The sequence below is a fragment of the Lepisosteus platostomus genome, chromosome 5 (genome assembly GCF_059453375.1).
Source record: "Lepisosteus platostomus isolate fLepPlt1 chromosome 5, fLepPlt1.hap1, whole genome shotgun sequence".
NCBI lineage: Eukaryota > Metazoa > Chordata > Actinopteri > Semionotiformes > Lepisosteidae > Lepisosteus > Lepisosteus platostomus.
Window position 1 is genome coordinate 889,989 of NC_142615.1, and position 27,151 is coordinate 917,139.

A 27,151-nucleotide genomic window follows, 5' to 3' on the forward strand; every position below is an offset into this window, starting at 1 on the left:
GCGACACCCCGCTGCCCAGCACCCAGGCACAGGAGCCCAGCAGCCCTGTGAGTAACTCACACTCTCCTCACACTCTCCACACACTCTCCTCACACTCTCCACACTACTGCGAGCACTACAGCCCCGACTGCGACACCCCGCTGCCCAGCACCCAGGCACAGGAGCCCAGCAGCCCTGTGAGTAACTCACACTCTCCTCACACTCTCCACACACTCTCCACACTACTGCGAGCACTACAGCCCCGACTGCGACACCCCGCTGCCCAGCACCCAGGCACAGGAGCCCAGCAGCCCTGTGAGTAACTCACACTCTCCACACACTCTCCTCACACTCTCCTCACACCCTCCTCACACTCTCCACACTACTGCGAGCACTACAGCCCCGACTGCGACACCCCGCTGCCCAGCACCCAGGCACAGGAGCCCAGCAGCCCTGTGAGTAACTCACACTCTCCACACACTCTCCTCACACTCTCCTCACACTCTCCACACTACTGCGAGCACTACAGCCCCGACTGCGACACCCCGCTGCCCAGCACCCAGGCACAGGAGCCCAGCAGCCCTGTGAGTAACTCACACTCTCCTCACACCCTCCTCACACTCTCCTCACACTCTCCTCACACTCTCCTCACACTCTCCACACTACTGCGAGCACTACAGCCCCGACTGCGACACCCCGCTGCCCAGCACCCAGGCACAGGAGCCCAGCAGCCCTGTGAGTAACTCACACTCTCCTCACACTCTCCTCACACTCTCCTCACACTCTCCACACTACTGCGAGCACTACAGCCCCGACTGCGACACCCCGCTGCCCAGCACCCAGGCACAGGAGCCCAGCAGCCCTGTGAGTAACTCACACTCTCCTCACACCCTCCTCACACTCTCCTCACACTCTCCACACACTCTCCACACTACTGCGAGCACTACAGCCCCGACTGCGACACCCCGCTGCCCAGCACCCAGGCACAGGAGCCCAGCAGCCCTGTGAGTAACTCACACTCTCCTCACACTCTCCTCACACTCTCCACACACTACTGCGAGCACTACAGCCCCGACTGCGACACCCCGCTGCCCAGCACCCAGGCACAGGAGCCCAGCAGCCCTGTGAGTAACTCACACTCTCCTCACACTCTCCTCACACTCTCCACACTACTGCGAGCACTACAGCCCCGACTGCGACACCCCGCTGCCCAGCACCCAGGCACAGGAGCCCAGCAGCCCTGTGAGTAACTCACACTCTCCTCACACTCTCCACACACTCTCCACACTACTGCGAGCACTACAGCCCCGACTGCGACACCCCGCTGCCCAGCACCCAGGCACAGGAGCCCAGCAGCCCTGTGAGTAACTCACACTCTCCTCACACTCTCCTCACACCCTCCTCACACTCTCCTCACACTCTCCACACTACTGCGAGCACTACAGACTGTACACACACTCTGGACACACTGTCCTCACACCGTACACACGGTGTACACACACACCACACACGATGGCTCCTCCAGGCGCAGGAGAGTAGCGACTCTGCGCTGTCCTGTCCACACGCTGTGTGTAGCGCTGCAGTGACCTCGGCCCACACACACCCTGACCTGCCTGGAACTCCTTCTGTCATCAAAGTACGGTTCGCCTTTTCTCAACCGGGCGCAGTTTATATCCGTCCTCTCTGTGTCTTCCTGTCATGTGCTGCGATTGGAGTTTAGATCATGCAAATGATTGATGGGTTCAGCATCATCAGCAGGAGGGCTGTGATTGGGGATGAGTAGATACACACAGAAGGGCTGTGATTGGCGATGAGTAGATACACACAGAAGGGCTGTGATTGGCGATGAGTAGATACACACAGAAGGGCTGTGATTGGGGATGAGTAGATACACACAGAAGGGCTGTGATTGGCGATGAGTAGATACACACAGAAGGGCTGTGATTGGGGATGAGTAGATACACACAGAAGGGCTGTGATTGGGGATGAGTAGATACACACAGAAGGGCTGTGATTGGGGATGAGTAGATACACACAGAAGGGCTGTGATTGGGGATGAGTAGATACACACAGAAGGGCTGTGATTGGCGATGAGTAGATACACACAGAAGGGCTGTGATTGGCGATGAGTAGATACACACAGAAGGGCTGTGATTGGGGATGAGTAGATACACACAGAAGGGCTGTGATTGGGGATGAGTAGATACACACAGAAGGGCTGTGATTGGCGATGAGTAGATACACACAGAAGGGCTGTGATTGGCGATGAGTAGATACACACAGAAGGGCTGTGATTGGGGATGAGTAGATACACACAGAAGGGCTGTGATTGGGGATGAGTAGATACACACAGAAGGGCTGTGATTGGCGATGAGTAGATACACACAGAAGGGCTGTGATTGGGGATGAGTAGATACACACAGAAGGGCTGTGATTGGGGATGAGTAGATACACACAGAAGGGCTGTGATTGGGGATGAGTAGATACACACAGAAGGGCTGTGATTGGGGATGAGTAGAGACACACAGAAGGGATGTGATTGGGGATGAGTAGATACACACAGAAGGGCTGTGATTGGCGATGAGTAGATACACACAGAAGGGCTGTGATTGGGGATGAGTAGATACACACAGAAGGGCTGTGATTGGGGATGAGTAGATACACACAGAAGGGCTGTGATTGGCGATGAGTAGATACACACAGAAGGGCTGTGATTGGCTGTTAGCTGCTGCGGTGCTGTGATTGGATGACGTGATTGTCTATGTTGTGAATGATGCTGATGAGGATTGAGACACAGGAAATGACAGAGGGATACAGAGACACAGGATATAATCTCACTGCCCTCTCACCCTCCGGGGGGAGACACTGAGCAGGTAACGAAGGACTGGGAGCAGAGAGACAGAGAGAGGCTCTTGCACCAGGAGAGTTTAAACAGGAAACTCCTCTCTCCCCATCCTGCTCTCCTTCTCTCTGTCTCTCCATCACCCTGGCATCGCTGTCACCACACGCTATCACGTCATGTCCTGCACTGTCGCTATCATTGTCGTATCATTGTCGTATCATTGTCGTATCATTGTCATGTCATTGTCGTATCATTGTCGTATCATTGTCATGTCATTGTCGTATCATTGTCATGTCATTGTCATGTCATTGTCACTGTGAGGTGTGCGCTGGCCTGTACTGCGGAGTCTGTGGTCAGACAGCACTGAGCTGAGAGAGAGAGGGCAGTGCGTCTGTGTGCAACACTGTGGCTGTGTCAGTGTGCGTGCGTCAGTGTGTGTGTGGTGTGTGAAAGTGTGTGCGTCAGTGTGTGTGTGGTGTGTGAAAGTGTGTGTGTGCGTGCTTCAGTGTGTGTGTGGTGTGTGTCAGTGTGTGTGTGGTGTGTGTGTCAGTGTGTGTGGTGTGTGTGCGTCAGTGTGTGTGTGGTGTGTGTGTCAGTGTGTGTGTGGTGTGTGTGTCAGTGTGTGTGACAGTGTGTGTTGTGTGTGTGTGTCAGTGTGTGTGTGGTGTGTGCGTCAGTGTGTGTATGGTGTGTGAAAGTGTGTGTGTGGTGTGTGTCAGTGTGTGTGTGGTGTGTGCGTCAGTGTGTGTGGTGTGTGTGCGTCACTGTGCCAGCCCAGTGGTGTCTGACCAGTCTCGCCAGCCCCAGTCACAGAGCCTCTCTCTGGCAGTCACGCCCATGTCTCTCTCTCCTGTCCTGTCACCTGAACACCCCACCCCACCCCACCCCACCCGCCGCAGAAGAGCAAGAGCGCCAAGCCCCCCGCGCCCAAGCCCAGCAGGCCCCTCAACGTCAAGAGCCTGCACTCCCAGAAGCCCCCGTTCCCCACCAAGAGGTCGCCCCCGCCCGCCCCCCAAAAGACGGCCGCCGCCAAGACCCCCAAGGCCAAGGTGGCGGCGGGCAAGGGCAAGGCGGAGAAGAAGGCCCTGCCCCCCTTCAACAAGACGCCCGCCAAGCCCGCCAAGCCCGCCAAGAAGAGGCCGGGCAACGGCTACCAGCAGGTACAGACGGGCGGCCCGCGGCGGCGCGCTCCCTCTCCCTCTCCCTCTCGCGCTTCCCTCACGACATCAGGCCATCATCGCCAGCGGCCCCGGCGGCGGCCATGAAGACGTTACCGCGCGGCTAACGCTCCTCATCCCGCCGGCCGGCGGCGCGCCCCAGTCCTTCTCCAGCCCTCGGTGTCTCCGGGGTTTTCCACAGAGCTCCCAGCCTGCCTGAGCCGCGCTGCGAGAGACCCTCTCCGTCTCTCTGTCTGTCTGTCCATGTCCCTGTCTGTGTCGGGTGTCAGTGTAGCGGTGCTGGCAGTCTCTGGACCCTGGCAGAGCTGCCGTCAGGCTGGGAGAAGCTCCGTCTGTCTGTGAGCTGAGGGGGGAAATCGCCTGCTTTCCCCCCTCCAGGAAAACCTTCTTCCTCCTCACACCTCCACCCCCTCCCAACCTCCTCCCGTCAAGGGCTGTGTCTCAAATCACCCCCCTGCGTGAGAGAGGGACCACTCCCTGGAGAGACAGAGCAGGGACAGAGTACAGAGCAGAGAGAGAGGGACCACTCTCTGGAGAGACAGAGCAGAGAGACAGAGTACAGAGCAGAGAGAGAGGGACCACTCTCTGGAGAGACAGAGCAGGGACAGAGTACAGAGCAGAGAGAGAGGGACCACTCTCTGGAGAGACAGAGCAGAGAGACAGAGTACAGAGCAGAGAGAGAGAGGGACCACTCTCTGGAGAGACAGAGCAGGGACAGAGTACAGAGCAGAGAGAGAGGGACCACTCTCTGGAGAGACAGAGCAGGGACAGAGTACAGAGCAGAGAGAGAGGGACCACTCTCTGGAGAGACAGAGCAGAGAGAAAGAGTACAGAGCAGAGAGAGAGGGACCACTCTCTGGAGAGACAGAGCAGGGACAGAGTACAGAGCAGAGAGAGAGGGACCACTCTCTGGAGAGACAGAGCAGAGAGACAGAGTACAGAGCAGAGAGAGAGGGACCACTCTCTGGAGAGACAGAGCAGGGACAGAGTACAGAGCAGAGAGAGAGGGACCACTCTCTGGAGAGACAGAGCAGGGACAGACCAGAGAGACAGAGTACAGAGCAGAGAGAGAGGGACCACTCTCTGGAGAGACAGAGCAGGGACAGAGTACACAGCAGAGAGAGAGGGACCACTCTCTGGAGAGACAGAGCAGAGAGAAAGAGTACAGAGCAGAGAGAGAGGGACCACTCTCTGGAGAGACAGAGCAGAGAGAAAGAGTACAGAGCAGAGAGAGAGACTGAGAGAAAAAGAGATAGAAGGTGAACAGAAGTGGAGCAGTGGAGACAGTGAGGCTGAGAGGGAAGGAAAGAGAGGAGAGGTATCGGGAGAGGTAGACAAGCGGCACAGGGAGAGGAGAAAGGACAGAGAGATGGAGGGCAGAGGGGGCAGAGGGGGCAGAGGGGGCAGGAGTGCCAGCACCAGGTTCTTCGATTCGAGACACAGCCAGAACTAACTCCTCTTTCTCCTTCAAAACTCCTCCCACCCCCTGCGTCCCCGCCCCACTGACTCCCCCCCGGCCAATCAGGATGTAGAGCCGGCCCACACAGAGGCTGACCACACACCCCCGGAGGCGGATTATTATTACACCTTGGAAGAGGAGACGGAGGTGGGGCCGGACCCCGGCAGTGAGGTGATTGGACAGGAGGGGGAGGAAGCCCCGCCCCATGTTACGCAGGTAACTTCAGGGAAGGAGCAGGTATGATGTCATCTGAGTGCTGGGGGCGAGAGAGGGATGATGTAATCTCCTGATGTGCGGATTGGCCACCTGGAAAATGATGTCATGACAATTAAATGTAATGAAATGTATATTGCTTCAGTACAGCAATATATTGAATTATTTAATTGTATTAAACCTAACACATATACAGCTTCAGATTTGGTTCTTATTAAGTGCCATATTGATTACTCCTCTAATAGTGTTGAATCATGTTTCACTAATTATTCCAACTCATTAACTCCTCCTGCCTATGTTGTATCTATGTCTGCACATTTGATGTTTTCTTGGAAGTTTGTTGTTGAAACCTGAACTCCTGGATGTTGTGCCATTTCATGACCTTTCTGTGCTGTCATTGTGTCAGAGTGAGGGGAGAGGGGAGAGGAGAGGGGAATTAGGGAGGGAGAGTGGCTGTAGGTTCACTCTGACAGAATGACACAGGAAGTAAAAATCACAAGTCCTGGGTCAGAGTTCTGAACAGCAAAATACAGAGCATCCTGTGAGCTGTGTGACAGTGTGGACTCTCCTGTCAGTGTGTGACAGTGTGTGTGACAGTGTGGACTCTCCTGTCAGTGTGTGACAATGTGTGCGACAGTGTGGACTCTCCTGTCAGTGTGCGACAGTGTGGACTCTCCTGTCAGTGTGTGACAGTGTGGACTCTCCTGTCAGTGTGTGACAGTGTGGACTCTCCTGTCAGTGTGCGACAGTGTGTGCGACAGTGTGGACTCTCCTGTCAGTGTGTGACAGTGTGGACTCTCCTGTCAGTTTGTGACAGTGTGTGACAGTGTGGACTCTCCTGTCAGTGTGTGACAGTGTGGACTCTCCTGTCAGTGTGCGACAGTGTGTGCGACAGTGTGGACTCTCCTGTCAGTGTGTGACAGTGTGGACTCTCCTGTCAGTTTGTGACAGTGTGTGACAGTGTGGACTCTCCTGTCAGTGTGCAACAGTGTGGACTCTCCTGTCAGTGTGTGACAGTGTGGACTCTCCTGTCAGTTTGTGACAGTGTGTGACAGTGTGGACTCTCCTGTCAGTGTGCGACAGTGTGTGCGACAGTGTGTGACAGTGTGGACTCTCCTGTCAATGTGCGACAGTCTGTTCGACAGTATGACTTTTTGATTGTGGGTGTCAGTGTGTGACAATGTGAGGCAGTGTGACTGTGTGTGACAGTGTGAGGCAGTGTGTGTCAGTATCACAGTGTGTGTCAGTATGTGTCACAGTGTGGGTTAGTGTGTGCGACAATGTGGGCTCTCCTGTCAGTGTGGAGGGTGAGTCTGTTCGGCTGTGACACAAGGAATCTGGGTCCTACTCTTGGTGATTGGTGTCAGGGTGAGTATCACCGTGCTCAGAGCAGCGCCCCCTGTGATAATTCTCGGACTCTCTCTGAGCCCCCAGACTTGTGTGACAGTAAGAGCCCTAGAAAAGAGCATTTTTTTCTAGATTAAGAGCAGGTTGCTGTAATAGAGCAGACAGCTTGGACTGGATATTTTTACTTTTTCACAACCAGAAAAGTAAGTTAAGAATAGTTTCAGTCAGACTCCCAGTGCACAGCAGTCTGATCCGCTCCAGGTGTGACAGTGCTGTCAGACTCCCAGTGTGCAGCAGTCTGATCCGCTCCAGGTGTGACAGTGCTGTCAGACTCCCAGTGCGCAGCAGTCTGATCCGCTCCAGGTGTGACAGTGCTGTCAGACTCCCAGTGCGCAGCAGTCTGATCCGCTCCAGGTGTGACAGTGCTGTCAGACTCCCAGTGCGCAGCAGTCTGATCCGCTCCAGGTGTGACAGTGCTGTCAGTCAGACTCCCAGTGCGCAGCAGTCTGATCCGCTCCAGGTGTGACAGTGCTGTCAGACTCCCAGTGCGCAGCAGTCTGATCCGCTCCAGGTGTGACAGTGCTGTCAGTCAGACTCCCAGTGCGCAGCAGTCTGATCCGCTCCAGGTGTGACAGCTGGAGTTGAGGGCGTGGTGTTCGTCTGTGACGCTCCACCCGAACCCTCGGTAAGGGACACGGGTAGAGAGGGAGAGATCCTGGATCTCTGACAGACAGGTGGCGACACTGAGCTCTGTAAGGGACACTGGTGAGGCATTAGGGGGTGCAAGGGCCACAGGCTGTCTGTTGCAGTTCCTCCAATGTCCAGCAGGCGCCGCTGCGCTCACAGTGTCCCCAGCCCCTCTCTCCCTCTCAGTCGGTCTGTGTGTCGGTCTGTCTGAGGTAAGACTCACCAACCTCCCTGCCTCTCTCACTCCTCCCTCTCCTCTCTCTCTCCTGTCTGTGATCTCTCTCGCTCCCCTCTCCCCCTCTCACTCCTCCCTCTCCTCTCTCTGCCCTCTCTCTCCTGTCTGCCCGCTCTCTCTCCTGCCTCTCTCTCCCCTCTCTCTGCCCTCTCTCTCCTGCCCCTCCTCCTCTCCCTGTCAGGAGGAGGAGCAGACACCAGTGACAGAGAAGAAGTCGGAGGCGGAGGCGGAGGCGGAGGCGGAGGTGGCCCAGCCTCAGCCCCACCCGGGCCCCGAGCAGGAGCCCAGCCCGGACGAGCTCTTCACAGAGGAGTACGTGACGGGGGACGTGGGGCCGAGGGAGTACGACTACTCCTACAGGGACTACGGCGACCCCCCGCCGGGCCCCGACCCCGAGCGCTTGGCCCCCCCGCAGTTCGGCCCCGCCCTCTCAGCTGAGACCGAGGAGGGAGGCGTGAGTAACCCCCGGGCACACGCGTTTCCCTGCGCAGGGTTTCCCGCCCTGACCAGTCCGCCAGTTCGCCTCCGCCTGGCTCTGTCCCGCTCGGCAGCGCCGCAGGACCTGCGGGAGGCGAAACTGCGGCCGGGGGAGAAAGGCCGTACGTGCCGGTGGCGTCTTGTTGCATCCTGTTGATGCACAGACCTGCTGTTGCTCAACCCCTGCGCAGAGCTGGTGTTGCGCAGCCCCTGCGCAGAGCTGGTGTTGCACAGCCCCTGCGCAGAGCTGGTGTTGCACAGCCCCTGCGCAGAGCTGGTGTTGCACAGCCCCTGCGCAGAGCTGGTGTTGCACAGCCCCTGCGCAGAGCTGGTGTTGCACAGCCCCTGCGCAGAGCTGGTGATGCGCAGAGCTAGTGTTGCACAACCCCTGCGCAGAGCTGGTGTTGCACAGAGCTGGTGTTGCACAGCCCCTGCGCAGAGCTGGTGTTGCACAGAGCTGGTGTTGCACAGCCCCTGCGCAGAGCTGGTGTTGCACAGAGCTGGTGTTGCACAGCCCCTGCGCAGAGCTGGTGTTGCACAGCCCCTGCGCAGAGCTGGTGTTGCACAGAGCTGGTGTTGCACAGCCCCTGCGCAGAGCTGGTGTTGCACAGCCCCTGCGCAGAGCTGGTGATGCGCAGAACTGGTGTTGCACAGCCCCTGCGCAGAGCTGGTGTTGCACAGAGCTGGTGTTGCACAGCCCCTGCGCAGAGCTGGTGTTGCACAGCCCCTGCGCAGAGCTGGTGATGCGCAGAACTGGTGTTGCACAGCCCCTGCGCAGAGCTGGTGTTGCACAGCCCCTGCGCAGAGCTGGTGATGCACAGAGCTGGTGTTGCACAGCCCCTGCGCAGAGCTGGTGTTGCACAACCCCTGCGCAGAGCTGGTGATGCGCAGAGCTAGTGTTGCACAACCCCTGCGCAGAGCTGGTGATGCGCAGAACTGGTGTTGCACAGCCCCTGCGCAAAGCTGGTGTTGCACAGCCCCTGCGCAGAGCTGGTGTTGCACAGCCCCTGCGCAGAGCTGGTGTTGCACAGCCCCTGCGCAGAGCTGGTGATGCGCAGAGCTGGTGTTGCACAGCCCCTGCACAGAGCTGGTGTTGCACAGCCCCTGCGCAGAGCTGGTGATGCGCAGAGCTAGTTTTGCACAACCCCTGCGCAGAGCTGGTGATGCACAGAGCTGGTGTTGCACAGCCCCTGCGCAGAGCTGGTGATGCGCAGAGCTGGTGTTGCACAGCCCCTGCGCAGAGCTGGTGATGCGCAGAGCTGGTGTTGCACAGCCCCTGCGCAGAGCTGGTGTTGCACAGCCCCTGCGCAGAGCTGGTGTTGCACAGCCCCTGCGCAGAGCTGGTGATGCGCAGAGCTGGTGTTGCACAGCCCCTGCGCAGAGCTGGTGTTGCACAGCCCCTGCGCAGAGCTGGTGATGCGCAGAGCTGGTAATGCGCAGAGCTGGTAATGCGCAGAGCTGGTGATGAGCAGGCAGCACCTCTAATAGGCGGCTGTGAGCTTTGTGTCGACATGCTGTCGACCGGACGCTCAGCTGCAGGCTGCTGTCGGGGCGCCAGGCAGTTATAACGGCACAGCGGTGTGCTATAACAGTCCAGCGCGTCCGCAGGTAAGAGCCCAGTGTCCCCGTATCAGTACTGAGGGGCAGTATTGATCACCTCGCATAGGTGTGAGAGATCAGTGCTGACGATCAGTATTGATAGGCAGTATAGTTAGGCAGTATTGATCAGTATAGTTAGGCAGTATTGATCAGTATTGATAGGCAGTATTGATCAGTATTGATAGGCACCACGGATGATCCCAGTTTCCTCTGGCTCACAGAGGTGCAGTGTGTAAATCCCTGGGAAATCCTGGATCCCTGGTTTCCGGCAGGTTTTCCAGGTCTCTTCCACCCGGGAGCTGAGCGACTGAGGGCAGCGGAGGAGGGAGGAGCCGGCCGGGTCAGGATCAGATCCTCTCTGCTCCCAAGGGAGGAGACCGGGAAGACCTGCTGGATTCCAGACCAGCCCTGTGCGTGCGTACTGGTGTCCCGTACTGGTGTCCCGTACTGGTGTCCCGCGGTCAGCGCCTGTGGGCTCCTCCATTACACAGGGCACATCGGTGAAGGAGGTCACCTGGCTGGTGTGTGTGTGTGTGTGTGTGTGTGTGTGTGTGTGTGTGTGTGTGTGTGTGTGTGTGTGTGCGCGCTCAAGTTGAACACATGTGTGTCTGTGCCCAGGTGTCCACTGACTCTGCGTGTTCCTCTCTACATGTGTGTTTCCCTCAGGCCGCGGTGAGAGGCTGGAAAGGGGAGAAAGGAGAACCGGCTGTCCTTGAACCCGTGAGTCTCACCCCTCTCCTCCGTTCCTCCTCGACACATCCGTCCGTTAACAGCTGGCGCGTTTCTCCACACCTTCCCGGCCTGCGTTTCAGTAGCTGTCTGAATTGAGCTAATTCATGTGTCAGTCGAGGGACCTCACAGCCTCCCGCAGCCGGCCAATCAGACTGGCCCAATCCAGGACCGAAGAGTGGCTTCCTATTGGCCAGCGGTGTCTGGTTCCTGTCCAATGGGAACGCAGCACAGAGTGCTGCTCCGGGTCTGGAGCCTGTGATTGGCCGGTGAACCGGGCCTCCGTGGAGACAGCCAATAGCAGCGCTCTGAAGTGTGTCTGTCTCTCTCTTAGGGCATGCTGATCGAAGGACCTCCAGGACCAGAGGGACCAGCTGTAAGATCATCCCTGCTTCTCTCTCTACACTCCTCTCTCTCTGTCTGTCCTCCTGTATCTACACACTGCCTCTACACTCCTGTCTCTACACTCCTCTCTCTCTGTCTGTCCTCCTCTCTCTACACTCTTCTCTCTCTGTCTGTCCTCCTGTATCTACACACTGCCTCTCTCTACACTCCTCTCTCTCTGCACTCCTGTCTCTACACTCCTCTCTCTCTGTCCTCCTGTCTCTACACTCTGGGGCTCAGTGTGTGCTCATGCTCCTTTCTCTCTGTCCTCCTCTCTCTACACTCCTCTCTCTCTGCACTCCTGTCTCTCTGCACTCCTGTCTCTACACTCCTCTCTCTCTGTCCACCTGTCTCCACACTCTGGGGCTCAGTGTGTGCTCATGCTCCTCTCTCTCTCAGGGTCTCACCGGCCCCCCTGGCTCTCCTGGACCCCCCGGCTCTGTGGGCGACCCAGGCGAGAGGGTGAGTCCGCAGTCTCAGTGTGTGTGGGTGAGGGCTGGGTGACTCTGCCACTGCTGTCGACTGATTCCTGTGCTGTGCGCAGGGCCCCCCTGGTCGAGCTGGTCTTCCTGGAGCTGATGGGCTGCCTGGACCACCAGGTACTTCAATCATGCTGCCTGTGAGTATCTGTCTGGATTAATGTACTGGAGTGTCCAGTCAGTGTGTGTGTATGAACCCCTCTCTCTCTCAGTGCAGTGTGTGTGTGTGAACCCCTCTCTCTCTCAGTGCAGTGTTCATGTACTGGAGTGTCCAGTCAGGGTGTGTGTATGAACCCCTCTCTCTCTCAGTGCAGTGTTAGTGTACTGGAGTGTCCAGTCAGGGTGTACTGTACTGTTTTAACCCTTCTCTCTCTCTCTGCAGTTCCGGTTTGGCAGCAGTGGGGGTGATAAGGGTCCCATTGTCTCTGCTCAGGAGGCTCAGGCTCAGGCCATCCTCTCTCAGGCCAGGGTGAGTCCCGTGCAGAGAGACGCAGCGCAGCACAGTGCAGCACAGTGCAGCACAGTGCAGCACAGAGCAGCACAGGGCAGCACAGGGCAGCACAATGCAACACAGGGCAACACAGGGCAACACAGGGCAACACAGGGCAGCACAGGGCAGCACAGAACAACACAGAACATCACAGAGCATCACAGAGCATCACAGAGCATCACAGAGCAACAGAGAACAACACAGAAAAACACAGAGCAGCAAAGAGCAACACAGAGCAACACAGAACAACACAGAACAACACAGAACAGAACAGCGCAATACAGCGCAATACAGCTCAACACAGCGCAACACAGCGCAACACAGAACAACACAGGGCATGCAGTCCTGCAGGGCAGGAGAGCTCAGCAAAGCACAGGTGCCAAGGAGTCACCGGGACAGAAAACACAGAGCTGCTTCCTGAGGTGACGTGTTCTGACCTCCTCTTCCTGCTTCCTGTCCCACCCACAGATGGCGTTGAAGGGCCCTCCTGGACCAATGGGATTCACCGGCCGGCCAGGACCCTTGGTGAGTGCGCCGGGCTGTCCGCGCCGGCGCCCGACCTGTTTCTCCCCGCCTGTCTGAGGGGGAGGGCGGTGGCACAGTGCCAGAGAGAACAAAAGAGAAAATGCCAATCGGACGAGTCTAGTTCTGATTATATGCTCAAATTTTATGTCGGTTAGATTGACTATTTGATCATTTTAAGATTAGTTTGACTATGTTAAGATCCCGTCAGTATTATGTGTAATAGTTACACTGTGGTATTTTTTCTGTCATGAATTGTTCCAGTAATTCTCTATTTCATTGTTTTGAACTTGGTTATAACTAGTCAGCTGGGCTTATTCTGCTCACACGTGTTGTTGGTCATTGTGTGTAGTGATTAATGCTGTTGTTGTGTGCTGCTGCCCTCAGGGCACCCCCGGCAGTCCTGGGCTGAAAGGAGAAGGCGGCGACCCAGGCCCTCAGGTGAGTGACCCTTGACCCCTGACCTCTGGTGCGTGAGCCCTCAGCCGCCGGCGCCTCGGTTAGCGGATCGCGATGCTGCAGGACCAGCCAAGGTCACATGGCCCAGCCCCGGGGAGTCTGGAATCAGTGGCGGGTCTTCGGTGGGAAATCTGCCTTCGCGTTTGTGTCGCTGATCTGCCCGCAGTAACTGACGATCGGGTCTCTCTGTCCGCAGGGCCCGAGGGGACCTCAGGGAATGTCCGGCCCTCCGGGGAAACCAGGACGCAGAGTGAGTGACAGACCGCCGTGCCGAGCGAGTGACACTGTCCGTTGTCATGGCAAAGTGGGGGCCTGTTATAGAGTTCACTGTGTCCTGGGTCTTACAAAGTGTGCTTCTGTACGCAAATATGTCGGGACCTGCAGAGAGATGCTCTGCATTCTCCTCCAGTCTGGGCAGCTTGTTCCACGCCCCTACCCCTCTCTGTGTACAGCAGAGCCTCCTGTCCTGACTGGAGGAGCTCACCCAGCTGTGTCTGGAGAGGAGCCAGGGTATCGGCTTCAACAACATGTTTCCCACTCCCAACACCAGTCTATAGATCAGGGAACCTCTGTTCGCATCATGAGAATTATTGTCAAATCTGTGATGGGTGTCGGGAGGACCTGCTCAGCTGCACTCTTTCATCTCCACAGGGCCGTTCTGGGGCTGACGGTGCGAGAGGAATGCCTGGGGAGCCGGGATCCAAGGTGCCTGTTTCATTCTCCTTCTGTGCTCCTCTCTCTGTGTGAGGAGTGTCTCTGGGGTCTGTGTGAGGGTCTGGACTCCTCTCTCTGTGTGAGGAGTGTCTCTGGGGTCTGTGTGAGGGTCTGGACTCCTCTCTCTGTGTGAGGGGTGTCTCTGGGGTCTGTGTGAGGGTCTGGACTCCTCTCTCTGTGTGAGGAGTGTCTCTGGGGTCTGTGTGAGGGTCTGGACTCCTCTCTCTGTGTGAGGAGTGCCTCTGGGGTCTGTGTGAGGGTCTGGACTCCTCTCTCTGTGTGAGGAGTGCCTCTGGGGTCTGTGTGAGGGTCTGGACTCCTCTCTCTGTGTGAGGAGCGTCTCTGGGGTCTGTGTGAGGGTCTGGACTCCTCTCTCTGTGTGAGGAGTGCCTCTGGGGTCTGTGTGAGGGTCTGGACTCCTCTCTCTGTGTGAGGAGTGCCTCTGGGGTCTGTGTGAGGGTCTGGACTCCTCTCTCTGTGTGAGGAGCGTCTCTGGGGTCTGTGTGAGGGTCTGGACTCCTCTCTCTGTGTGAGGAGTGCCTCTGGGGTCTGTGTGAGGGTCTGGACTCCTCTCTCTGTGTGAGGAGTGCCTCTGGGGTCTGTGTGAGGGTCTGGACTCCTCTCTCTGTGTGAGGAGCGTCTCTGGGGTCTGTGTGAGGGTCTGGACTCCTCTCTCTGTGTGAGGAGTGTCTCTGGGGTCTGTGTGAGGGTCTGGACTCCTCTCTCTGTGTGAGGAGTGCCTCTGGGGTCTGTGTGAGGGTCTGGACTCGTCTCTCTGTGTGAGGAGTGCCTCTGGGGTCTGTGTGAGGGTCTGGACTCCTCTCTCTGTGTGAGGAGCGTCTCTGGGGTCTGTGTGAGGGTCTGGACTCCTCTCTCTGTGTGAGGAGTGTCTCTGGGGTCTGTGTGAGGGTCTGGACTCCTCTCTCTGTGTGAGGAGTGCCTCTGGGGTCTGTGTGAGGGTCTGGACTCGTCTCTCTGTGTGAGGGTCTGTATTAACGGATCCCACTCTCTTTCACAGGGTGACCGTGGGTTCGATGGGCTGCCTGGTTTGCCAGGAGAGAAAGGCCACAGGGTGAGTGGATATCAGTGTTCACAGGCTGTGAGATCAGCTGAGTGAGGCGCAGAGACACCCCTGGGTGTGCAGACAGTGTCCGCTCTGGGAGTCAGTGAGGCTGTGAGTCTGTGGGGATCTGACAGGGCTGTTGCACAGACAGCACCTCGCCAGCAGGGCTCCACTCCGCTGTCTCACTCCGGCCTGACCCTGTCGGAGAGCGAGCTGTCCAGCGCTGGGCCACCGGCAGGACGTGAACAAGTCTTCTTTCTCCTCTGTCTGTCTTTGCAGGGAGAGACAGGAGGCATGGGACCCCCCGGACCCCCTGGAGACGACGGAGAGAGGGTGAGAGACAGACAGGCAGGGCTCTGTTTGCCAGTCAGGTCGGTGTGCGATCTCCCTAACCCTCTTTTTCTCTCTCTCCTCTCTCTCCTCTCTCTCTCCTCTCTCTCCCAGGGTGACGACGGTGAAGCCGGACCCAGAGGACTGCCAGGTGAACCAGTGAGTGTCCCTCTGTCTGTGTGCCTGTCTCCCTGTCCCTCTGTGTGTCTGTGTGTCCCTCTGTCCCTCTATCCCTCTGTCTGTCTGTCTCCCTGTCCCTCTGTCTGTCTCGCTGTCCCTCTGTCCCTCTGTCTGTGTGTCCCTCTGTCCCTCTGCCTGTCTCCCTGTCCAGTCTGTTCTGTATGCCAGCACTGTGTCCCCAGCTGTTATCAGTGACAAGTCAGGTGTCTCTGCGTCTCTCACCCATCGCTTCCTTCCTTCCTCTCCCGCTCCAGGGGCCCCGGGGCCTTCTGGGACCCAAAGGACCCCCTGGACTCCCCGGCCCTCCCGTAAGTACACGCTGCAGGTCAGAGGTCACACCCTGTTACCCCACTGCCCTGTCCGCTGTCACTCACAGCTGTCTGTCTCTCCCAGGGTGTGAGAGGGAACGACGGTGTTCAGGGTCCCAAAGGGAATCTGGTAGGTTCCTGTCTGTGTCCAGCTGTCTGTCTGCCTGTCTCTCTGTCTGACAGTGTCTGATGATCTCAGTCTGTCTGTCTCTGAGTCCATCTCTCTCTGCCTGTCTCTCTGTCTGACAGTGTCTGATGATCTCAGTCTGTCTGTCTCTGTGTCCATCTCTCTCTGCCTGTCTCTCTGTCTGACAGTGTCTGATGATCTCAGTCTGTCTGTCTCTGTGTCCATCTCTCTCTGCCCGTCTCTCTCTCCCTCTGCCTGTGTGTTGCTGGTGCTCCTGGGTCATGCCTGTCTCTCTCTCACTCTCTCTCAGGGTCCACAAGGAGAGCCAGGGCCCCCCGGTCAGCAGGGTACCCCCGGAACTCAGGTGAGAGGAGACTCAGGTGTGTGAGTGCAGCACAGTGTGAGTGTGTGAGTGTGTGAGTGTGTGAGTGTGTGAGTGTGTGAGTGTGTGAGTGCGTGAGCGGAGGGCTGTGTGAGTGTGTGTGTGACAGCAAAGTAACTGTGTGTGTGTGAGCAGAGGACAGCGTGAGCGTTTGTGTGTGAGCGGAGGGCATTATGAGTGTGTGTGTGACAGCAGTGTAACTGTGTGTGTTGTCTGTTTAATTGCAGGGGATGCCAGGCCCTCAAGGAGCAATGGGCCCCCCAGGAGAAAAGGTGAGAGTGGGGGCATGTATCTCTGCCCAGGGCCCCAGAGGGACTGGGTATCATTGTGGTACTGTAGGTGTATAGTAACTGTGTATCGTTGTGTTGCTGTAGTTGTGTAGTAATTGTGTGTCTCTGCCCAGGGCCCCAGAGGGAAGCCAGGACTGCCCGGCATGCCAGGCGCTGATGGACCTCCAGTGAGTGGCTGACCAGCTGGTCCTAATAACGTGATCAGTATGGGTTTGATTGATCAATATCAGTACTGACACTTGGTATCAGGAGGTGTGATGCTCGTTCTTTCTCTCTGTCCCTCAGGGTCATCCAGGAAAGGAAGGTCCTGCAGGGACTAAAGGCAATCAGGTATGTCTCTGTCCTCTCTGAGTCTCAGCCTCTGTCCTCACCATGTCTCTGTCCTCACTAAGTCTCTGAGTCTCAGTCTCTGTCCTCACTGAGTCTCTGAGTCTCTGTATCTCTGTCCACAAGACTGTCCTCACTGTGTCTCTGTCCTCACTGTGTCTCTGTCCTCACTGAGTCTGAGTCTCTGTCTCACTGTGTCTCTGTCTCTCTGCAGGGCCCCAGTGGTCCCCAGGGTCCAATTGGCTATCCTGGCCCTCGTGGAGTCAAGGTCAGTTGGTTTAATCGATTGAGGGGACTTGAGTTGTGTGCGTTTCACAGTAAAGGAAGAGTGATTATCACATTGCAGTGCTGCAGACATGCTGCCTCTTTCTGCCCTAATGCAGATCTGATGATGAAGGGGTTAATTAGAGTTAATTGCTTCCCCTTAATTAGAACTAATGAGCTATGTTTAAATTGCAGGGGGCTGAGGGTATTCGAGGGCTGAAGGGACACAAGGGTGAGAAGGTGAGTGATCTTGATGCCTTGGATTAGTTATGAATTAATTAGATAGTATGTGTCACAAGTGGTCCCATTAAGGACACTGTCAATCAGAAATGGAGCTGAGCTGAGAAATCAGGTCCAGCACACAGAGTAGATCACAGTGAAATCAGCTCCAGCACACTGAGTAGATCACGGAGCTGAACTGAGAAATCACCTCCAGCACACTGAGTAGATCACAGTGAAATCAGCTCCAGCACACTGAGTAGATCACAGTGAAATCAGCTCCAGCACACTGAGTAGATCCCAGTGAAATCAGCTCCAGCACACTGAGTAGATCACAGTGAAATCAGCTCCAGCACACTCAGGAGATCACAGTGAAAGCAGCTCCAGCAGACTGAGTAGATCACAGTGAAATCACCTCCAGCACACTGAGTAGATCACAGTGAAATCACCTCCAGCACACTGAGTAGATCACACTGAAAGCAGCTCCAGCAGACTGAGTAGATCACAGTGAAATCACCTCCAGCACACTGAGTAGATCACAGTGAAATCAGCTCCAGCACACTGAGTAGATCACAGTGAAATCACCTCCAGCACACTGAGTAGATCACAGTGAAATCAGCTCCAGCACACTGAGTAGATCACAGTGAAATCAGCTCCAGCACACTGAGTAGATCACACTGAAAGCAGCTCCAGCAGACTGAGTAGATCACAGTGAAATCACCTCCAGCACATTGAGTAAATCACAGTGAAATCAGCTCCAGCACACTGAGTAGATCACAGTGAAATCACCTCCAGCACACTGAGTAGATCACAGTGAAATCAGCTCCAGCACACTGAGTAGATCACAGTGAAATCAGCTCCAGCACACTGAGTAGATCACAGTGAAATCAGCTCCAGCACACTCAGGAGATCACAGTGAAATCAGCTCCAGCACACTGAGTAGATCACAGTGAAATCAGCTCCAGCACACTGAGTAGATCACAGTGAAATCACCTCCAGCACACTGAGTAGATCACACTGAAAGCAGCTCCAGCACACTGAGTAGATCACAGTGAAATCACCTCCAGCACACTGAGTAGATCACAGTGAAATCAGCTCCAGCACACTGAGTAGATCACAGTGAAATCAGCTCCAGCACACTCAGGAGATCACAGTGAAATCAGCTCCAGCACACAGAGTAGATCACAGTGAAATCAGCTTCAGCACACTGAGTAGATCACAGTGAAATAAATTCCAGCTTATTATTGTTATTGTTATTATTTGTGTTGTTATTACTGTTCAGCCAAGGTGTGTGTTGTTCTTGTCAGGGTGAAGATGGATTCCCAGGGATGAAGGGAGACTTTGGCATAAAGGGTGACAGAGTAAGATACCCATTACTCTCATTGATCATGATTGAGCCCTATAGAGATAACAATCACTCTAATTGATCATGATTGAGCCCTACACAGATACCAGTCACTCTCATTGATCATGATTGAGCCCTACACAGATACCCGTTACTCTCATTGATCATGATTGAGCCCTACACAGATACCCATTACTCTCATTGATCATGATTGAGCCCTATAGAGATAACAATCACTCTAATTGATCATGATTGAGCCCTACACAGATACCAGTCACTCTCATTGATCATGATTGAGCCCTACAGAGATAACAATCACTCTAATCGATCATGATTGAGCCCTACAGAGATAACAATCACTATCATTGATCATGATTGAGCCCTACACAGATACCAGTCACTCTCATTGATCATGATTGAGCCCTACAGAGATACCAGTCACTCTCATTGATCATGATTGAGCCCTACAGAGATACCAGTCACTGTCATTGATCATGATTGAGCCCTACAGAGATAACAATCACTATCATTGATCATGATTGAGCCCTACACAGATACCAGTCACTCTCATTGATCATGATTGAGCCCTACAGAGATACCAGTCACTCTCATTGATCATGATTGAGCCCTATAGAGATAACAATCACTATCATTGATCATGATTGAGCCCTACACAGATACCAGTCACTCTCATTGATCATGATTGAGCCCTACAGAGATACCAGTCACTCTCATTGATCATGATTGAGCCCTACAGAGATACCAGTCACTCTCATTGATCATGATTGAGCCCTACAGAGATAACAATCACTCTCATTGATCATGATTGAGCCCTTCACAGATACCAGTCATTCTCATTGATCATGATTGAGCCCTACACAGATACCAGTCACTCTCATTGATCATGATTGAGCCCTACACAGATACCAATCACTCTCATTGATCATGATTGAGCCCTATACAGATACCAAACAGTCTCATTCATCATGATTGAGCCCTACAGAGTTACCAAACACTCTCATTGATCATGATTGAGCCCTACAGAATAAGAAACCAATTACTCTCAATGATCATGTTCATAACCTAGGATTGATAACCTACGTGCTGTTACTGTTATGGATCATCCATTAATTCTATTGATTAGCAGTGGGTGATATTGATGGCACATTGCTGACCATGATTAGCCCCTGCTGTCAGAACCATGACACTGTCTACTGGGCTCTGTGTCGGCCTTGCCTGTCTGACTGACGAGGGGGTGTGCTTCTTCCAGGGCGAGACGGGCGTGTCGGGGCCCCGGGGGGAGGACGGCCCTGAGGGCCCCAAGGGCCGCGTGGGCCCCCCAGGAGAGATCGGCCCCATCGGCCTCGTGGGAGAGAAGGTGAGCAGAGCCCGGGTGGGAGGTCAAGGGTTCGTTTGGCGCCCCCGAACCGTGTTCACGACCACCATGCTGATGAGCGCTGGTGAAGGCCATGGTCATAACGGAATACCAGCGGACGCTCATTAACCCAGGAGCACATTAGTGGGTGCTCATTATGGCACTCGTTACTTGATGAGCTGAGTCCTAACGAGTGTTGACAGGCGTCTGTTAATGAGGACTGGTTTTCAGGAGCGAAGTCAAGGGATGGAGTGTTAGCTGCTATCGAGCGCCGACTGGGTGTGTGCTAACGAACGCTGATCCACTGCGTGTGTACGCGGCGAAGTGTCGGCTGTATATGAATAACAACGCTGCGCGTCTCCTGTGTGTCTCCAGGGTAAACTGGGAGTTCCTGGTCTGCCTGGATATCCCGGAAGACAAGGCCCCAAGGTAACAGCAACACAAGTATTCCTATTAATCAACCAATTAATCGTTCAATTAGCATGTGAATATAGTGTCATATATCCAGCCGTACTACTGTGCCACATCACACAGCGATGACCAGAGTTAGGTCAGAGTCACATGACCTCCACCAAATCCTTCACGGCACCAACCATGCCTTCTCTTCCCAGGGTTCCCTTGGTTTCCCAGGATTCCCCGGGGCAAACGGCGAGAAGGGAGCAAGGGTAAGGCGACACAGCGGACTGGAGAGCTGCGCTCTGCCGTAATTGTGACAGATAAGAGACACAGGTCGACAGTTCGATAGCGGTAGTGACAGAGATCCTATACATGTAGGATGTATCAAAGGATGTTTCAAATTGTTGTGACTGTAACACCGTATTGTGATCCCTAGCAGTAAGAGACACAGGTCGACAGTTCGATAGCAGCAGCGACAGTGATCTTGTACATTGTGTATTTGGCTTCAAATTATAGTGCGTCTGTAACACCGTATTGTGATCGCTAGTAATAAGAGACACAGGTCAGCAGTTCGACAGATGTTTGAATACGTCAGTCACAGTAGTGACGGTGCCAGGTTAGGTATTTTGTACAAGTTTTTGTGTGTCCGCCACACTGTACTGCAGTAGTGATTTAAAGAAAGATCGGTCCATAGCTCTTTTGCGAGAGTGCGGCAGTGTGATTTGCTCCACAATATGAATATCAGTTTCCTGATTGGCTGTGCCAGCTCATGTCCCGCACACGCTGCCTCCTGCTGGCCGCGCCGCAGTAACGCTGTCTCCGTGTCTCCCAGGGTCTGACGGGCAAGGCTGGGCCACGAGGGCAGAGAGGGCCGACGGTACGGTAAACCCCACACTCACCGCATAACAGTCCAGTCTGTCCACAGTAACACAGCGCTGGGACTGTCCAGCAGCTCTTATACCCAGTCCAGACACGTGTGATACAGGAGACAGTCCTGCGCAGGTCCAGTCTGTCCACAGTAACACAGCGCTGGGACTGTCCTGCAGCTCTTATACCCAGTCCAGACACGTGTGATACAGGAGACAGTCCTGCGCAGGTCCAGTCTGTCCACAGTAACACAGCGCTGGGACTGTCCTGCAGCTCTTATACCCAGTCCAGACACGTGTGATACAGGAGACAGTCCTGCGCAGGTCCAGTCTGTCCACAGTAACACAGCGCTGGGACTGTCCTGCAGGGGCTGCCTTTTGCACACAGCACTCTGATAGCACTTGATTGAACTATTGATTGGCTGAGTGTCAGTTGATTGAACTATTGATTTTCTGAGTGCCAGCTGATTGAGTTATTGATCATCTGAGTGCCAGTTGATTGAGTTATTGATCGACTGAGTGTCAGTGTTGCTGCTGTTTCCCACTGACCATGCTAATCTCTCACCATTGGCTCTGCAGGGCCCCAGGGGTCAGAGGGGACCACGCGGGGCCACAGGCAAGCCGGGGGCCAAGGTAAGACCCACCTCTCCTGGGACACATCCCCGCCTTTTCTTCCTAACGCCGCCGGGACTGACAGACAGGTTGGGATTCACCTCTGTGTCTCCATAGGGAACGTCGGGCAGCGACGGACCCCCCGGCCCCCCAGGAGAGAGGGTGAGTAGGGGAGAGGGGGGTGGCGGTGTTCGTAAATGATCATGGTCATGGATAATCGATCAGCCTCCCTCGCTACGGAGACCCCCGCCCAGCTGTGCCCCTGTGGTCGCCATTTACGGCTCCGGAGTGCCCATTCGGTGTGATGGAGACGCCGGGTGGGCACAGGAGCCAAAATGGCGTCCGTGTCCGTCAGTTTCAGTCCCAGTCCTTCACATACTTGGTCCCTACAGGGACAGGGACAGTAAGAGTAGAGCCCGGTAACGCAGAACGGCACGCAGCTGAGCTGAAGGGGAAGAAAGCGGCTGACAGGAGACGCCAGACCCACCTCTCTCTCTGCCTCTCTCTCTCTCCCAGGGGTTGCCTGGCCCTCAGGGAGCGAACGGATTCCCGGGACCGAAGGGACCTCCCGTAAGACTCCGCCGGCCTCCTGCTCGAGACGCGCTGCTCGCTGTCGCGCCCCCTCCGCGCTCGCGCTAACTCTCTCTCTCCAATCCCACGCTCCCCCGCAGGGCCCCCCCGGCAAGGACGGGCTGCCTGGACACCCCGGACAGAGGGGAGAAGTGGTGAGTCTCTGCCCTCCACCCCTTTCTCATCCTGCCTGTGCTGGAGCCCCGCAGTCTCTGTATTCATCTCCTCTCCCTCTCTCCCCCTCCCTCAGGGATTCCAAGGCAAGACCGGCCCCCCTGGGCCCCCGGGAGTCGTGGGACCCCAGGTGAGTCCGAGACGCACAGCTGAGGGCCGATCGCACACACAGACCTGGACAGGACTGGGGAGATCACACAGTAGGTCAAGCAGGAGTGCCTGTAGTGACTGGTCTCTCTGTCTCTCAGGGTCCCTCAGGAGAGAGCGGCCCTATGGGTGAGAGGGGTCACCCAGGACCCCCTGGCCCTCCAGGAGAGCAGGGTCTCCCCGGACCCTCAGGGAAAGAAGGCACCAAGGGCGACCCTGGACCCATAGGTACCCCAGGAAAGGACGGGCCTCCGGGACTCCGGGGCTTCCCTGGAGAGAGAGGACTGCCAGGCACAGCGGTAATGAGATGCAGATCATTACAAGAAATTATATCCCGGTCTCTGGGCCCTGTGTGAGGGTCTGGACTCCTCTCTCTGTGTGAGGAGTGCCTCTGGGGTCTGTGTGAGGGTCTGGACTCCTCTCTCTGTGTGAGGAGTGTCTCTGGGGTCTGTGTGAGGGTCTGGACTCCTCTCTCTGTGTGAGGAGTGCCTCTGGGGTCTGTGTGAGGGTCTGGACTCCTCTCTCTGTGTGAGGAGTGTCTCTGGGGTCTGTGTGAGGGTCTGGACTCCTCTCTCTGTGTGAGGAGTGTCTCTGGGGCCTGTGTGAGGGTCTGGACTCCTCTCTCTGAGTGAGGAGTGTCTCTGGGGTCTGTGTGAGGGTCTGGACTCCTCTCTCTGTGTGAGGAGTGTCTCTGGGGTCTGTGTGAGGGTCTGGACTCCTCTCTCTGTGTGAGGAGTGTCTCTGGGGTCTGTGTGAGGGTCTGTGCTCCTCTCTCTGTGTGAGGAGTGCCTCTGGGGTCTGTGTGAGGGTCTGTATTAATCCCAGTTCTCTGTGATGTAGGGTGTTCCAGGACTGAAGGGGAATGAAGGCCCTGCAGGTCCCCCTGGCCCAGCGGTGAGTCTCCTTTCAGCGCTCAGCCTTCCAGCTGGTCTGCACAGCCGTTGTGTGTCTGAGACCCCCCTGCCTGTCCGTCTGTTTCCCAGGGCTCCCCAGGAGAGAGGGGTCCAGCAGGAACAGGGGGTCCCATTGGCCCCCCAGGCAGACCAGGTCCCCAGGGCCCCCCCGGCCCGTCAGGAGAGAAGGGTGTCCCGGTGAGTACAGCTCGTCCCTGTCCTGTCCCTGTCCTGTCCCTGTCCTGCCCCTGTCCTGCCCCTCTGCGCAGGCCCGTCATCATGAAGGAGCCCCTCAAATCAGCAACAGGAGAGCGGTGCAGCCTCTTTCACACCAGACGTACCTCAGACTGCAGGCCCTGTCGTTCCTGATTCAGGACCAAGCTGATGCGTTAGAACTGCTGCTTCGCCATTGTACTGAGTACATGTGTCAGAGCCCCACTGGAATTTCTGTCAGTATTACAGTCTTCTGTGTGCTAACGTCTTCTATCATCCTCTCCCTCTCTCCTCCAGGGTGAGAAAGGTCCGATTGGCCCAGCCGGGCGAGACGGTGTCCAGGGCCCAGTTGGCCTCCCGGGCCCGGCCGGACCCCCAGGAGTCCCAGGAGAGGACGGAGACAAGGCCAGTCGCGGGGGAGGGGTTCAGGGGGCGCACACACACTCCAGCTGCAGGATCCCCCACTCTGTCCCCCACAGCTGTTTGCAGATGACTAGACGTCCCCCCTGTTAATGACACAGTTATTACAGCTGTGTGCACCGGAGAGTCAGAGCACCGGTGTCTCTCTGCCACGCCGCACTTACAACACTGTTGTTCCTGTGCTGTCGCCGTGTTATTACTGTGTTATTACCGTGCTGTGACTGTCTGCTGCGCTGTTATTACAGGGAGAGGTGGGAGAGCCCGGCCAGAAGGGAGCCAAGGGGGGTAAAGGAGAACATGTGAGTGAGGACAGCATCTCCTGCTCTTCCGTCAAGCTGTCTCTTCCTCTCGCTCTTCTTCCTCATCAGTGTGTCTCTCTCTCCTCTTCCTCTGTCTGTCAGTCTCTCTCCTCTTACTCTATCAGTCTCTCTCTCCTCTTACTCTATCAGTCTGTCTCTCCTCTCCCATCAAGGCTCTGTCAGTGATTCATGGTCACTTTAGTCTCTGGTCTTCTACAGGATCTACAGTGTGTTGGTGTGTGATAGCGTGCTGCAATGTGTTGCAGTCTGTCAGTGTGTGTTGCAGTGTCTCAGTGTGTGTTGCGGTGTCTCAGTGTGTGTTGCGGTGTCTCAGTGTGTGCTGTGGTGTCTCAGTGTGCGCTGCAGTGTCTCAGTGTGTGCTGCAGTGTCTCAGTGTGTGTTGCGGTGTCTCAGTGTGTGTTGCAGTCTGTCAGTGTGTGTGTTGCAGTGCCTGCTCCGCTCTACCACAGTGAGTGGAGCTCTTTCTGCGTGTCTCTGGGGTTCTGACTGTGCTGTGTGTCTGTGTGCAGGGTCCCCCCGGTCCGCCCGGGCCCATCGGACCTGTGGGCCAGCCTGGACCTGCCGTGAGTACCGCCTCCGCCTTCGCTCCAGCCACACACCTTTCCTGGCCTCGCCAGCGCGCCCGCCGTCTCTCTCCCGAGCGTCCTCACCGCTCGCCGCGCTGACCGACACTAGAGCTGCCCGTTTCGGACTTCCTGACAGTTCGGGTTCCTGTGTTTGTTTCTGTCTTGACCTTTGACCCCCTCTCTCTCTCCCCCAGGGTGCGGATGGTGAGACAGGCGCCAGGGGTCAGCAGGGGCCGTTCGGGGCAAAGGGAGACGAGGGCCCCCGGGGCTTCCCCGGCCCGCCGGGCCCTATCGGACTGCAGGTCAGAACACGTCTGCCTCCCTGCGCCCTGGTGCTGCAGTCTCGTAGAAGTAGCACTAGGGGGCAGCACTGTCCTCAGTGAGCCACAGCACTGGAAGGACGGAGCCTAGTACCTAGTTTAAAGGTGACCGTAGGAAGGGAGTTTTCCAAGTATTTGTGACGTTACTGGTGGCTGTTGTTGTTGTTGTTGTTGTTGTTGTTGCTGTGTGCGGCTCGTGCGGGTGTGCTGTCGGCTGGCAGTGTTGACCGTGTCACGGACGCGTGAGTGACTGTCCTCTCTCCTGCTGCCCCTCAGGGTCTGCCTGGCCCCTCGGGAGAGAAGGGAGAGACCGGGGACGTCGGGCCCTTGGTGAGAGATGCCCACCGCGACCGGTGCCACAGTCGGTATCTGTAATATCAGCATCGCCATCGTGATGGCAGGACGCTCACCCCTCTCCCCCCCCTCTCTTTCTCCAGGGTCCCCCCGGGCCCCCAGGACCCCGCGGCCCCGCCGGTCCCAGCGGAGCTGACGTGAGTGCCCACAGGAGCCTCATAACACCCTTATAACAACATTACAGCAGTGTAACCGAGGACCCATCCTTACACCAAACACGTCAGGCAGGAGTGTTATAACACCCTTATAACAACATTACACCAGTGTAACTGAGGACCCATCCTTACACCAAACACGTCAGGCAGGAGTGTTATAACACCCTTATAACAACATTACAACAGTGTAACTGAGGACCCATCCTTACACCAAACACATCAGGCAGGAATGTTATAACACCCTTATAACAACATTGCAACAGTGTAACTGAGGACCCATCCTTACACCAAACACGTCAGGCAGGAATGTTATAACACCCTTATAACAACATTACAGCAGTGTAACTGAGGACCCATCCTTACACCAAACACGTCAGGCAGGAGTGTTATAACACCCTTATAACAACATTACAACAGTGTAACTGAGGACCCATCCTTACACCAAACACATCAGGCAGGAATGTTATAACACCCTTATAACAACATTACAACAGTGTAACTGAGGACCCATCCTTACACCAAACACATCAGGCAGGAATGTTATAACACCCTTATAACAACATTCCAACAGTGTAACTGAGGACCCATCCTTACACCAAACACGTCAGGCAGGAATGTTATAACACCCTTATAACAACATTACAGCAGTGTAACCGAGGACCCATCCTTACACCAAACACATCCAACATGAGTGTTATAAAACCCTTATAACAACATTACAGCAGCGTAACCCAGGACCCATCCTTACGCCAAACACGTCCAGCAGGAGTGTTATAACACCTTAATAACTACCTGTAACAACTGTGTTATAACACCGCTTTAACCGTGTTATACTAGCAAAACAACCTCATTTAATCCAAGAACAACCAGCCGAGGTGTTATAACACCCTTATAACAACCTTTCTCAACAGCACCAGTGACACATTCATTACACGGTCATGAGTGTTAGTTACATGGTAATTACAGATCACAGTGGTAACCTCTCTGATGTGTGCTGTCTGGTCCTTAATCTGTGTCTCTGTTCCTCCCTCAGGGTCCTCAAGGCCCCCCAGGAGGTCTGGGCAACCCTGGTAACCAAGGAGAGAAGGTGAGGCTTCTGAGGGGCTCAGGGGCTCAGGGGTTTGGGGGTTCAGTGAAAGACG

The 27,151-nt window shown here is 55.6% G+C and overlaps 1 protein-coding gene across 1 annotated transcript in view; it reads left to right on the forward strand.

Moving 5' to 3' along the window:
• Positions 1-27,151, forward strand: part of LOC148662324 (uncharacterized) — a 56,310-nt gene that overhangs the window by 16,993 nt on the left and 12,166 nt on the right. The window contains exons 9-51 of the mRNA XM_088632995.1: positions 3,721-3,981; positions 5,525-5,695; positions 8,122-8,394; positions 10,683-10,736; positions 11,080-11,121; positions 11,529-11,591; positions 11,674-11,748; positions 11,991-12,077; positions 12,567-12,623; positions 13,008-13,061; positions 13,276-13,329; positions 13,731-13,784; positions 14,812-14,865; positions 15,136-15,189; positions 15,301-15,345; positions 15,621-15,674; positions 15,760-15,804; positions 16,112-16,165; positions 16,411-16,455; positions 16,587-16,640; positions 16,759-16,803; positions 17,015-17,068; positions 17,260-17,304; positions 18,591-18,644; positions 19,899-20,006; positions 20,379-20,432; positions 20,615-20,668; positions 21,232-21,276; positions 21,845-21,898; positions 21,995-22,039; positions 22,394-22,447; positions 22,549-22,602; positions 22,698-22,751; positions 22,870-23,067; positions 23,609-23,662; positions 23,752-23,859; positions 24,172-24,283; positions 24,544-24,593; positions 25,124-25,177; positions 25,375-25,482; positions 25,777-25,830; positions 25,938-25,991; positions 27,043-27,096. Of these exons, the coding sequence (XP_088489121.1) occupies positions 3,721-3,981; positions 5,525-5,695; positions 8,122-8,394; positions 10,683-10,736; positions 11,080-11,121; positions 11,529-11,591; positions 11,674-11,748; positions 11,991-12,077; positions 12,567-12,623; positions 13,008-13,061; positions 13,276-13,329; positions 13,731-13,784; positions 14,812-14,865; positions 15,136-15,189; positions 15,301-15,345; positions 15,621-15,674; positions 15,760-15,804; positions 16,112-16,165; positions 16,411-16,455; positions 16,587-16,640; positions 16,759-16,803; positions 17,015-17,068; positions 17,260-17,304; positions 18,591-18,644; positions 19,899-20,006; positions 20,379-20,432; positions 20,615-20,668; positions 21,232-21,276; positions 21,845-21,898; positions 21,995-22,039; positions 22,394-22,447; positions 22,549-22,602; positions 22,698-22,751; positions 22,870-23,067; positions 23,609-23,662; positions 23,752-23,859; positions 24,172-24,283; positions 24,544-24,593; positions 25,124-25,177; positions 25,375-25,482; positions 25,777-25,830; positions 25,938-25,991; positions 27,043-27,096 (3,216 nt within the window). The remainder of the gene's footprint in view (positions 1-3,720; positions 3,982-5,524; positions 5,696-8,121; positions 8,395-10,682; positions 10,737-11,079; positions 11,122-11,528; positions 11,592-11,673; positions 11,749-11,990; positions 12,078-12,566; positions 12,624-13,007; positions 13,062-13,275; positions 13,330-13,730; positions 13,785-14,811; positions 14,866-15,135; positions 15,190-15,300; positions 15,346-15,620; positions 15,675-15,759; positions 15,805-16,111; positions 16,166-16,410; positions 16,456-16,586; positions 16,641-16,758; positions 16,804-17,014; positions 17,069-17,259; positions 17,305-18,590; positions 18,645-19,898; positions 20,007-20,378; positions 20,433-20,614; positions 20,669-21,231; positions 21,277-21,844; positions 21,899-21,994; positions 22,040-22,393; positions 22,448-22,548; positions 22,603-22,697; positions 22,752-22,869; positions 23,068-23,608; positions 23,663-23,751; positions 23,860-24,171; positions 24,284-24,543; positions 24,594-25,123; positions 25,178-25,374; positions 25,483-25,776; positions 25,831-25,937; positions 25,992-27,042; positions 27,097-27,151) is intronic.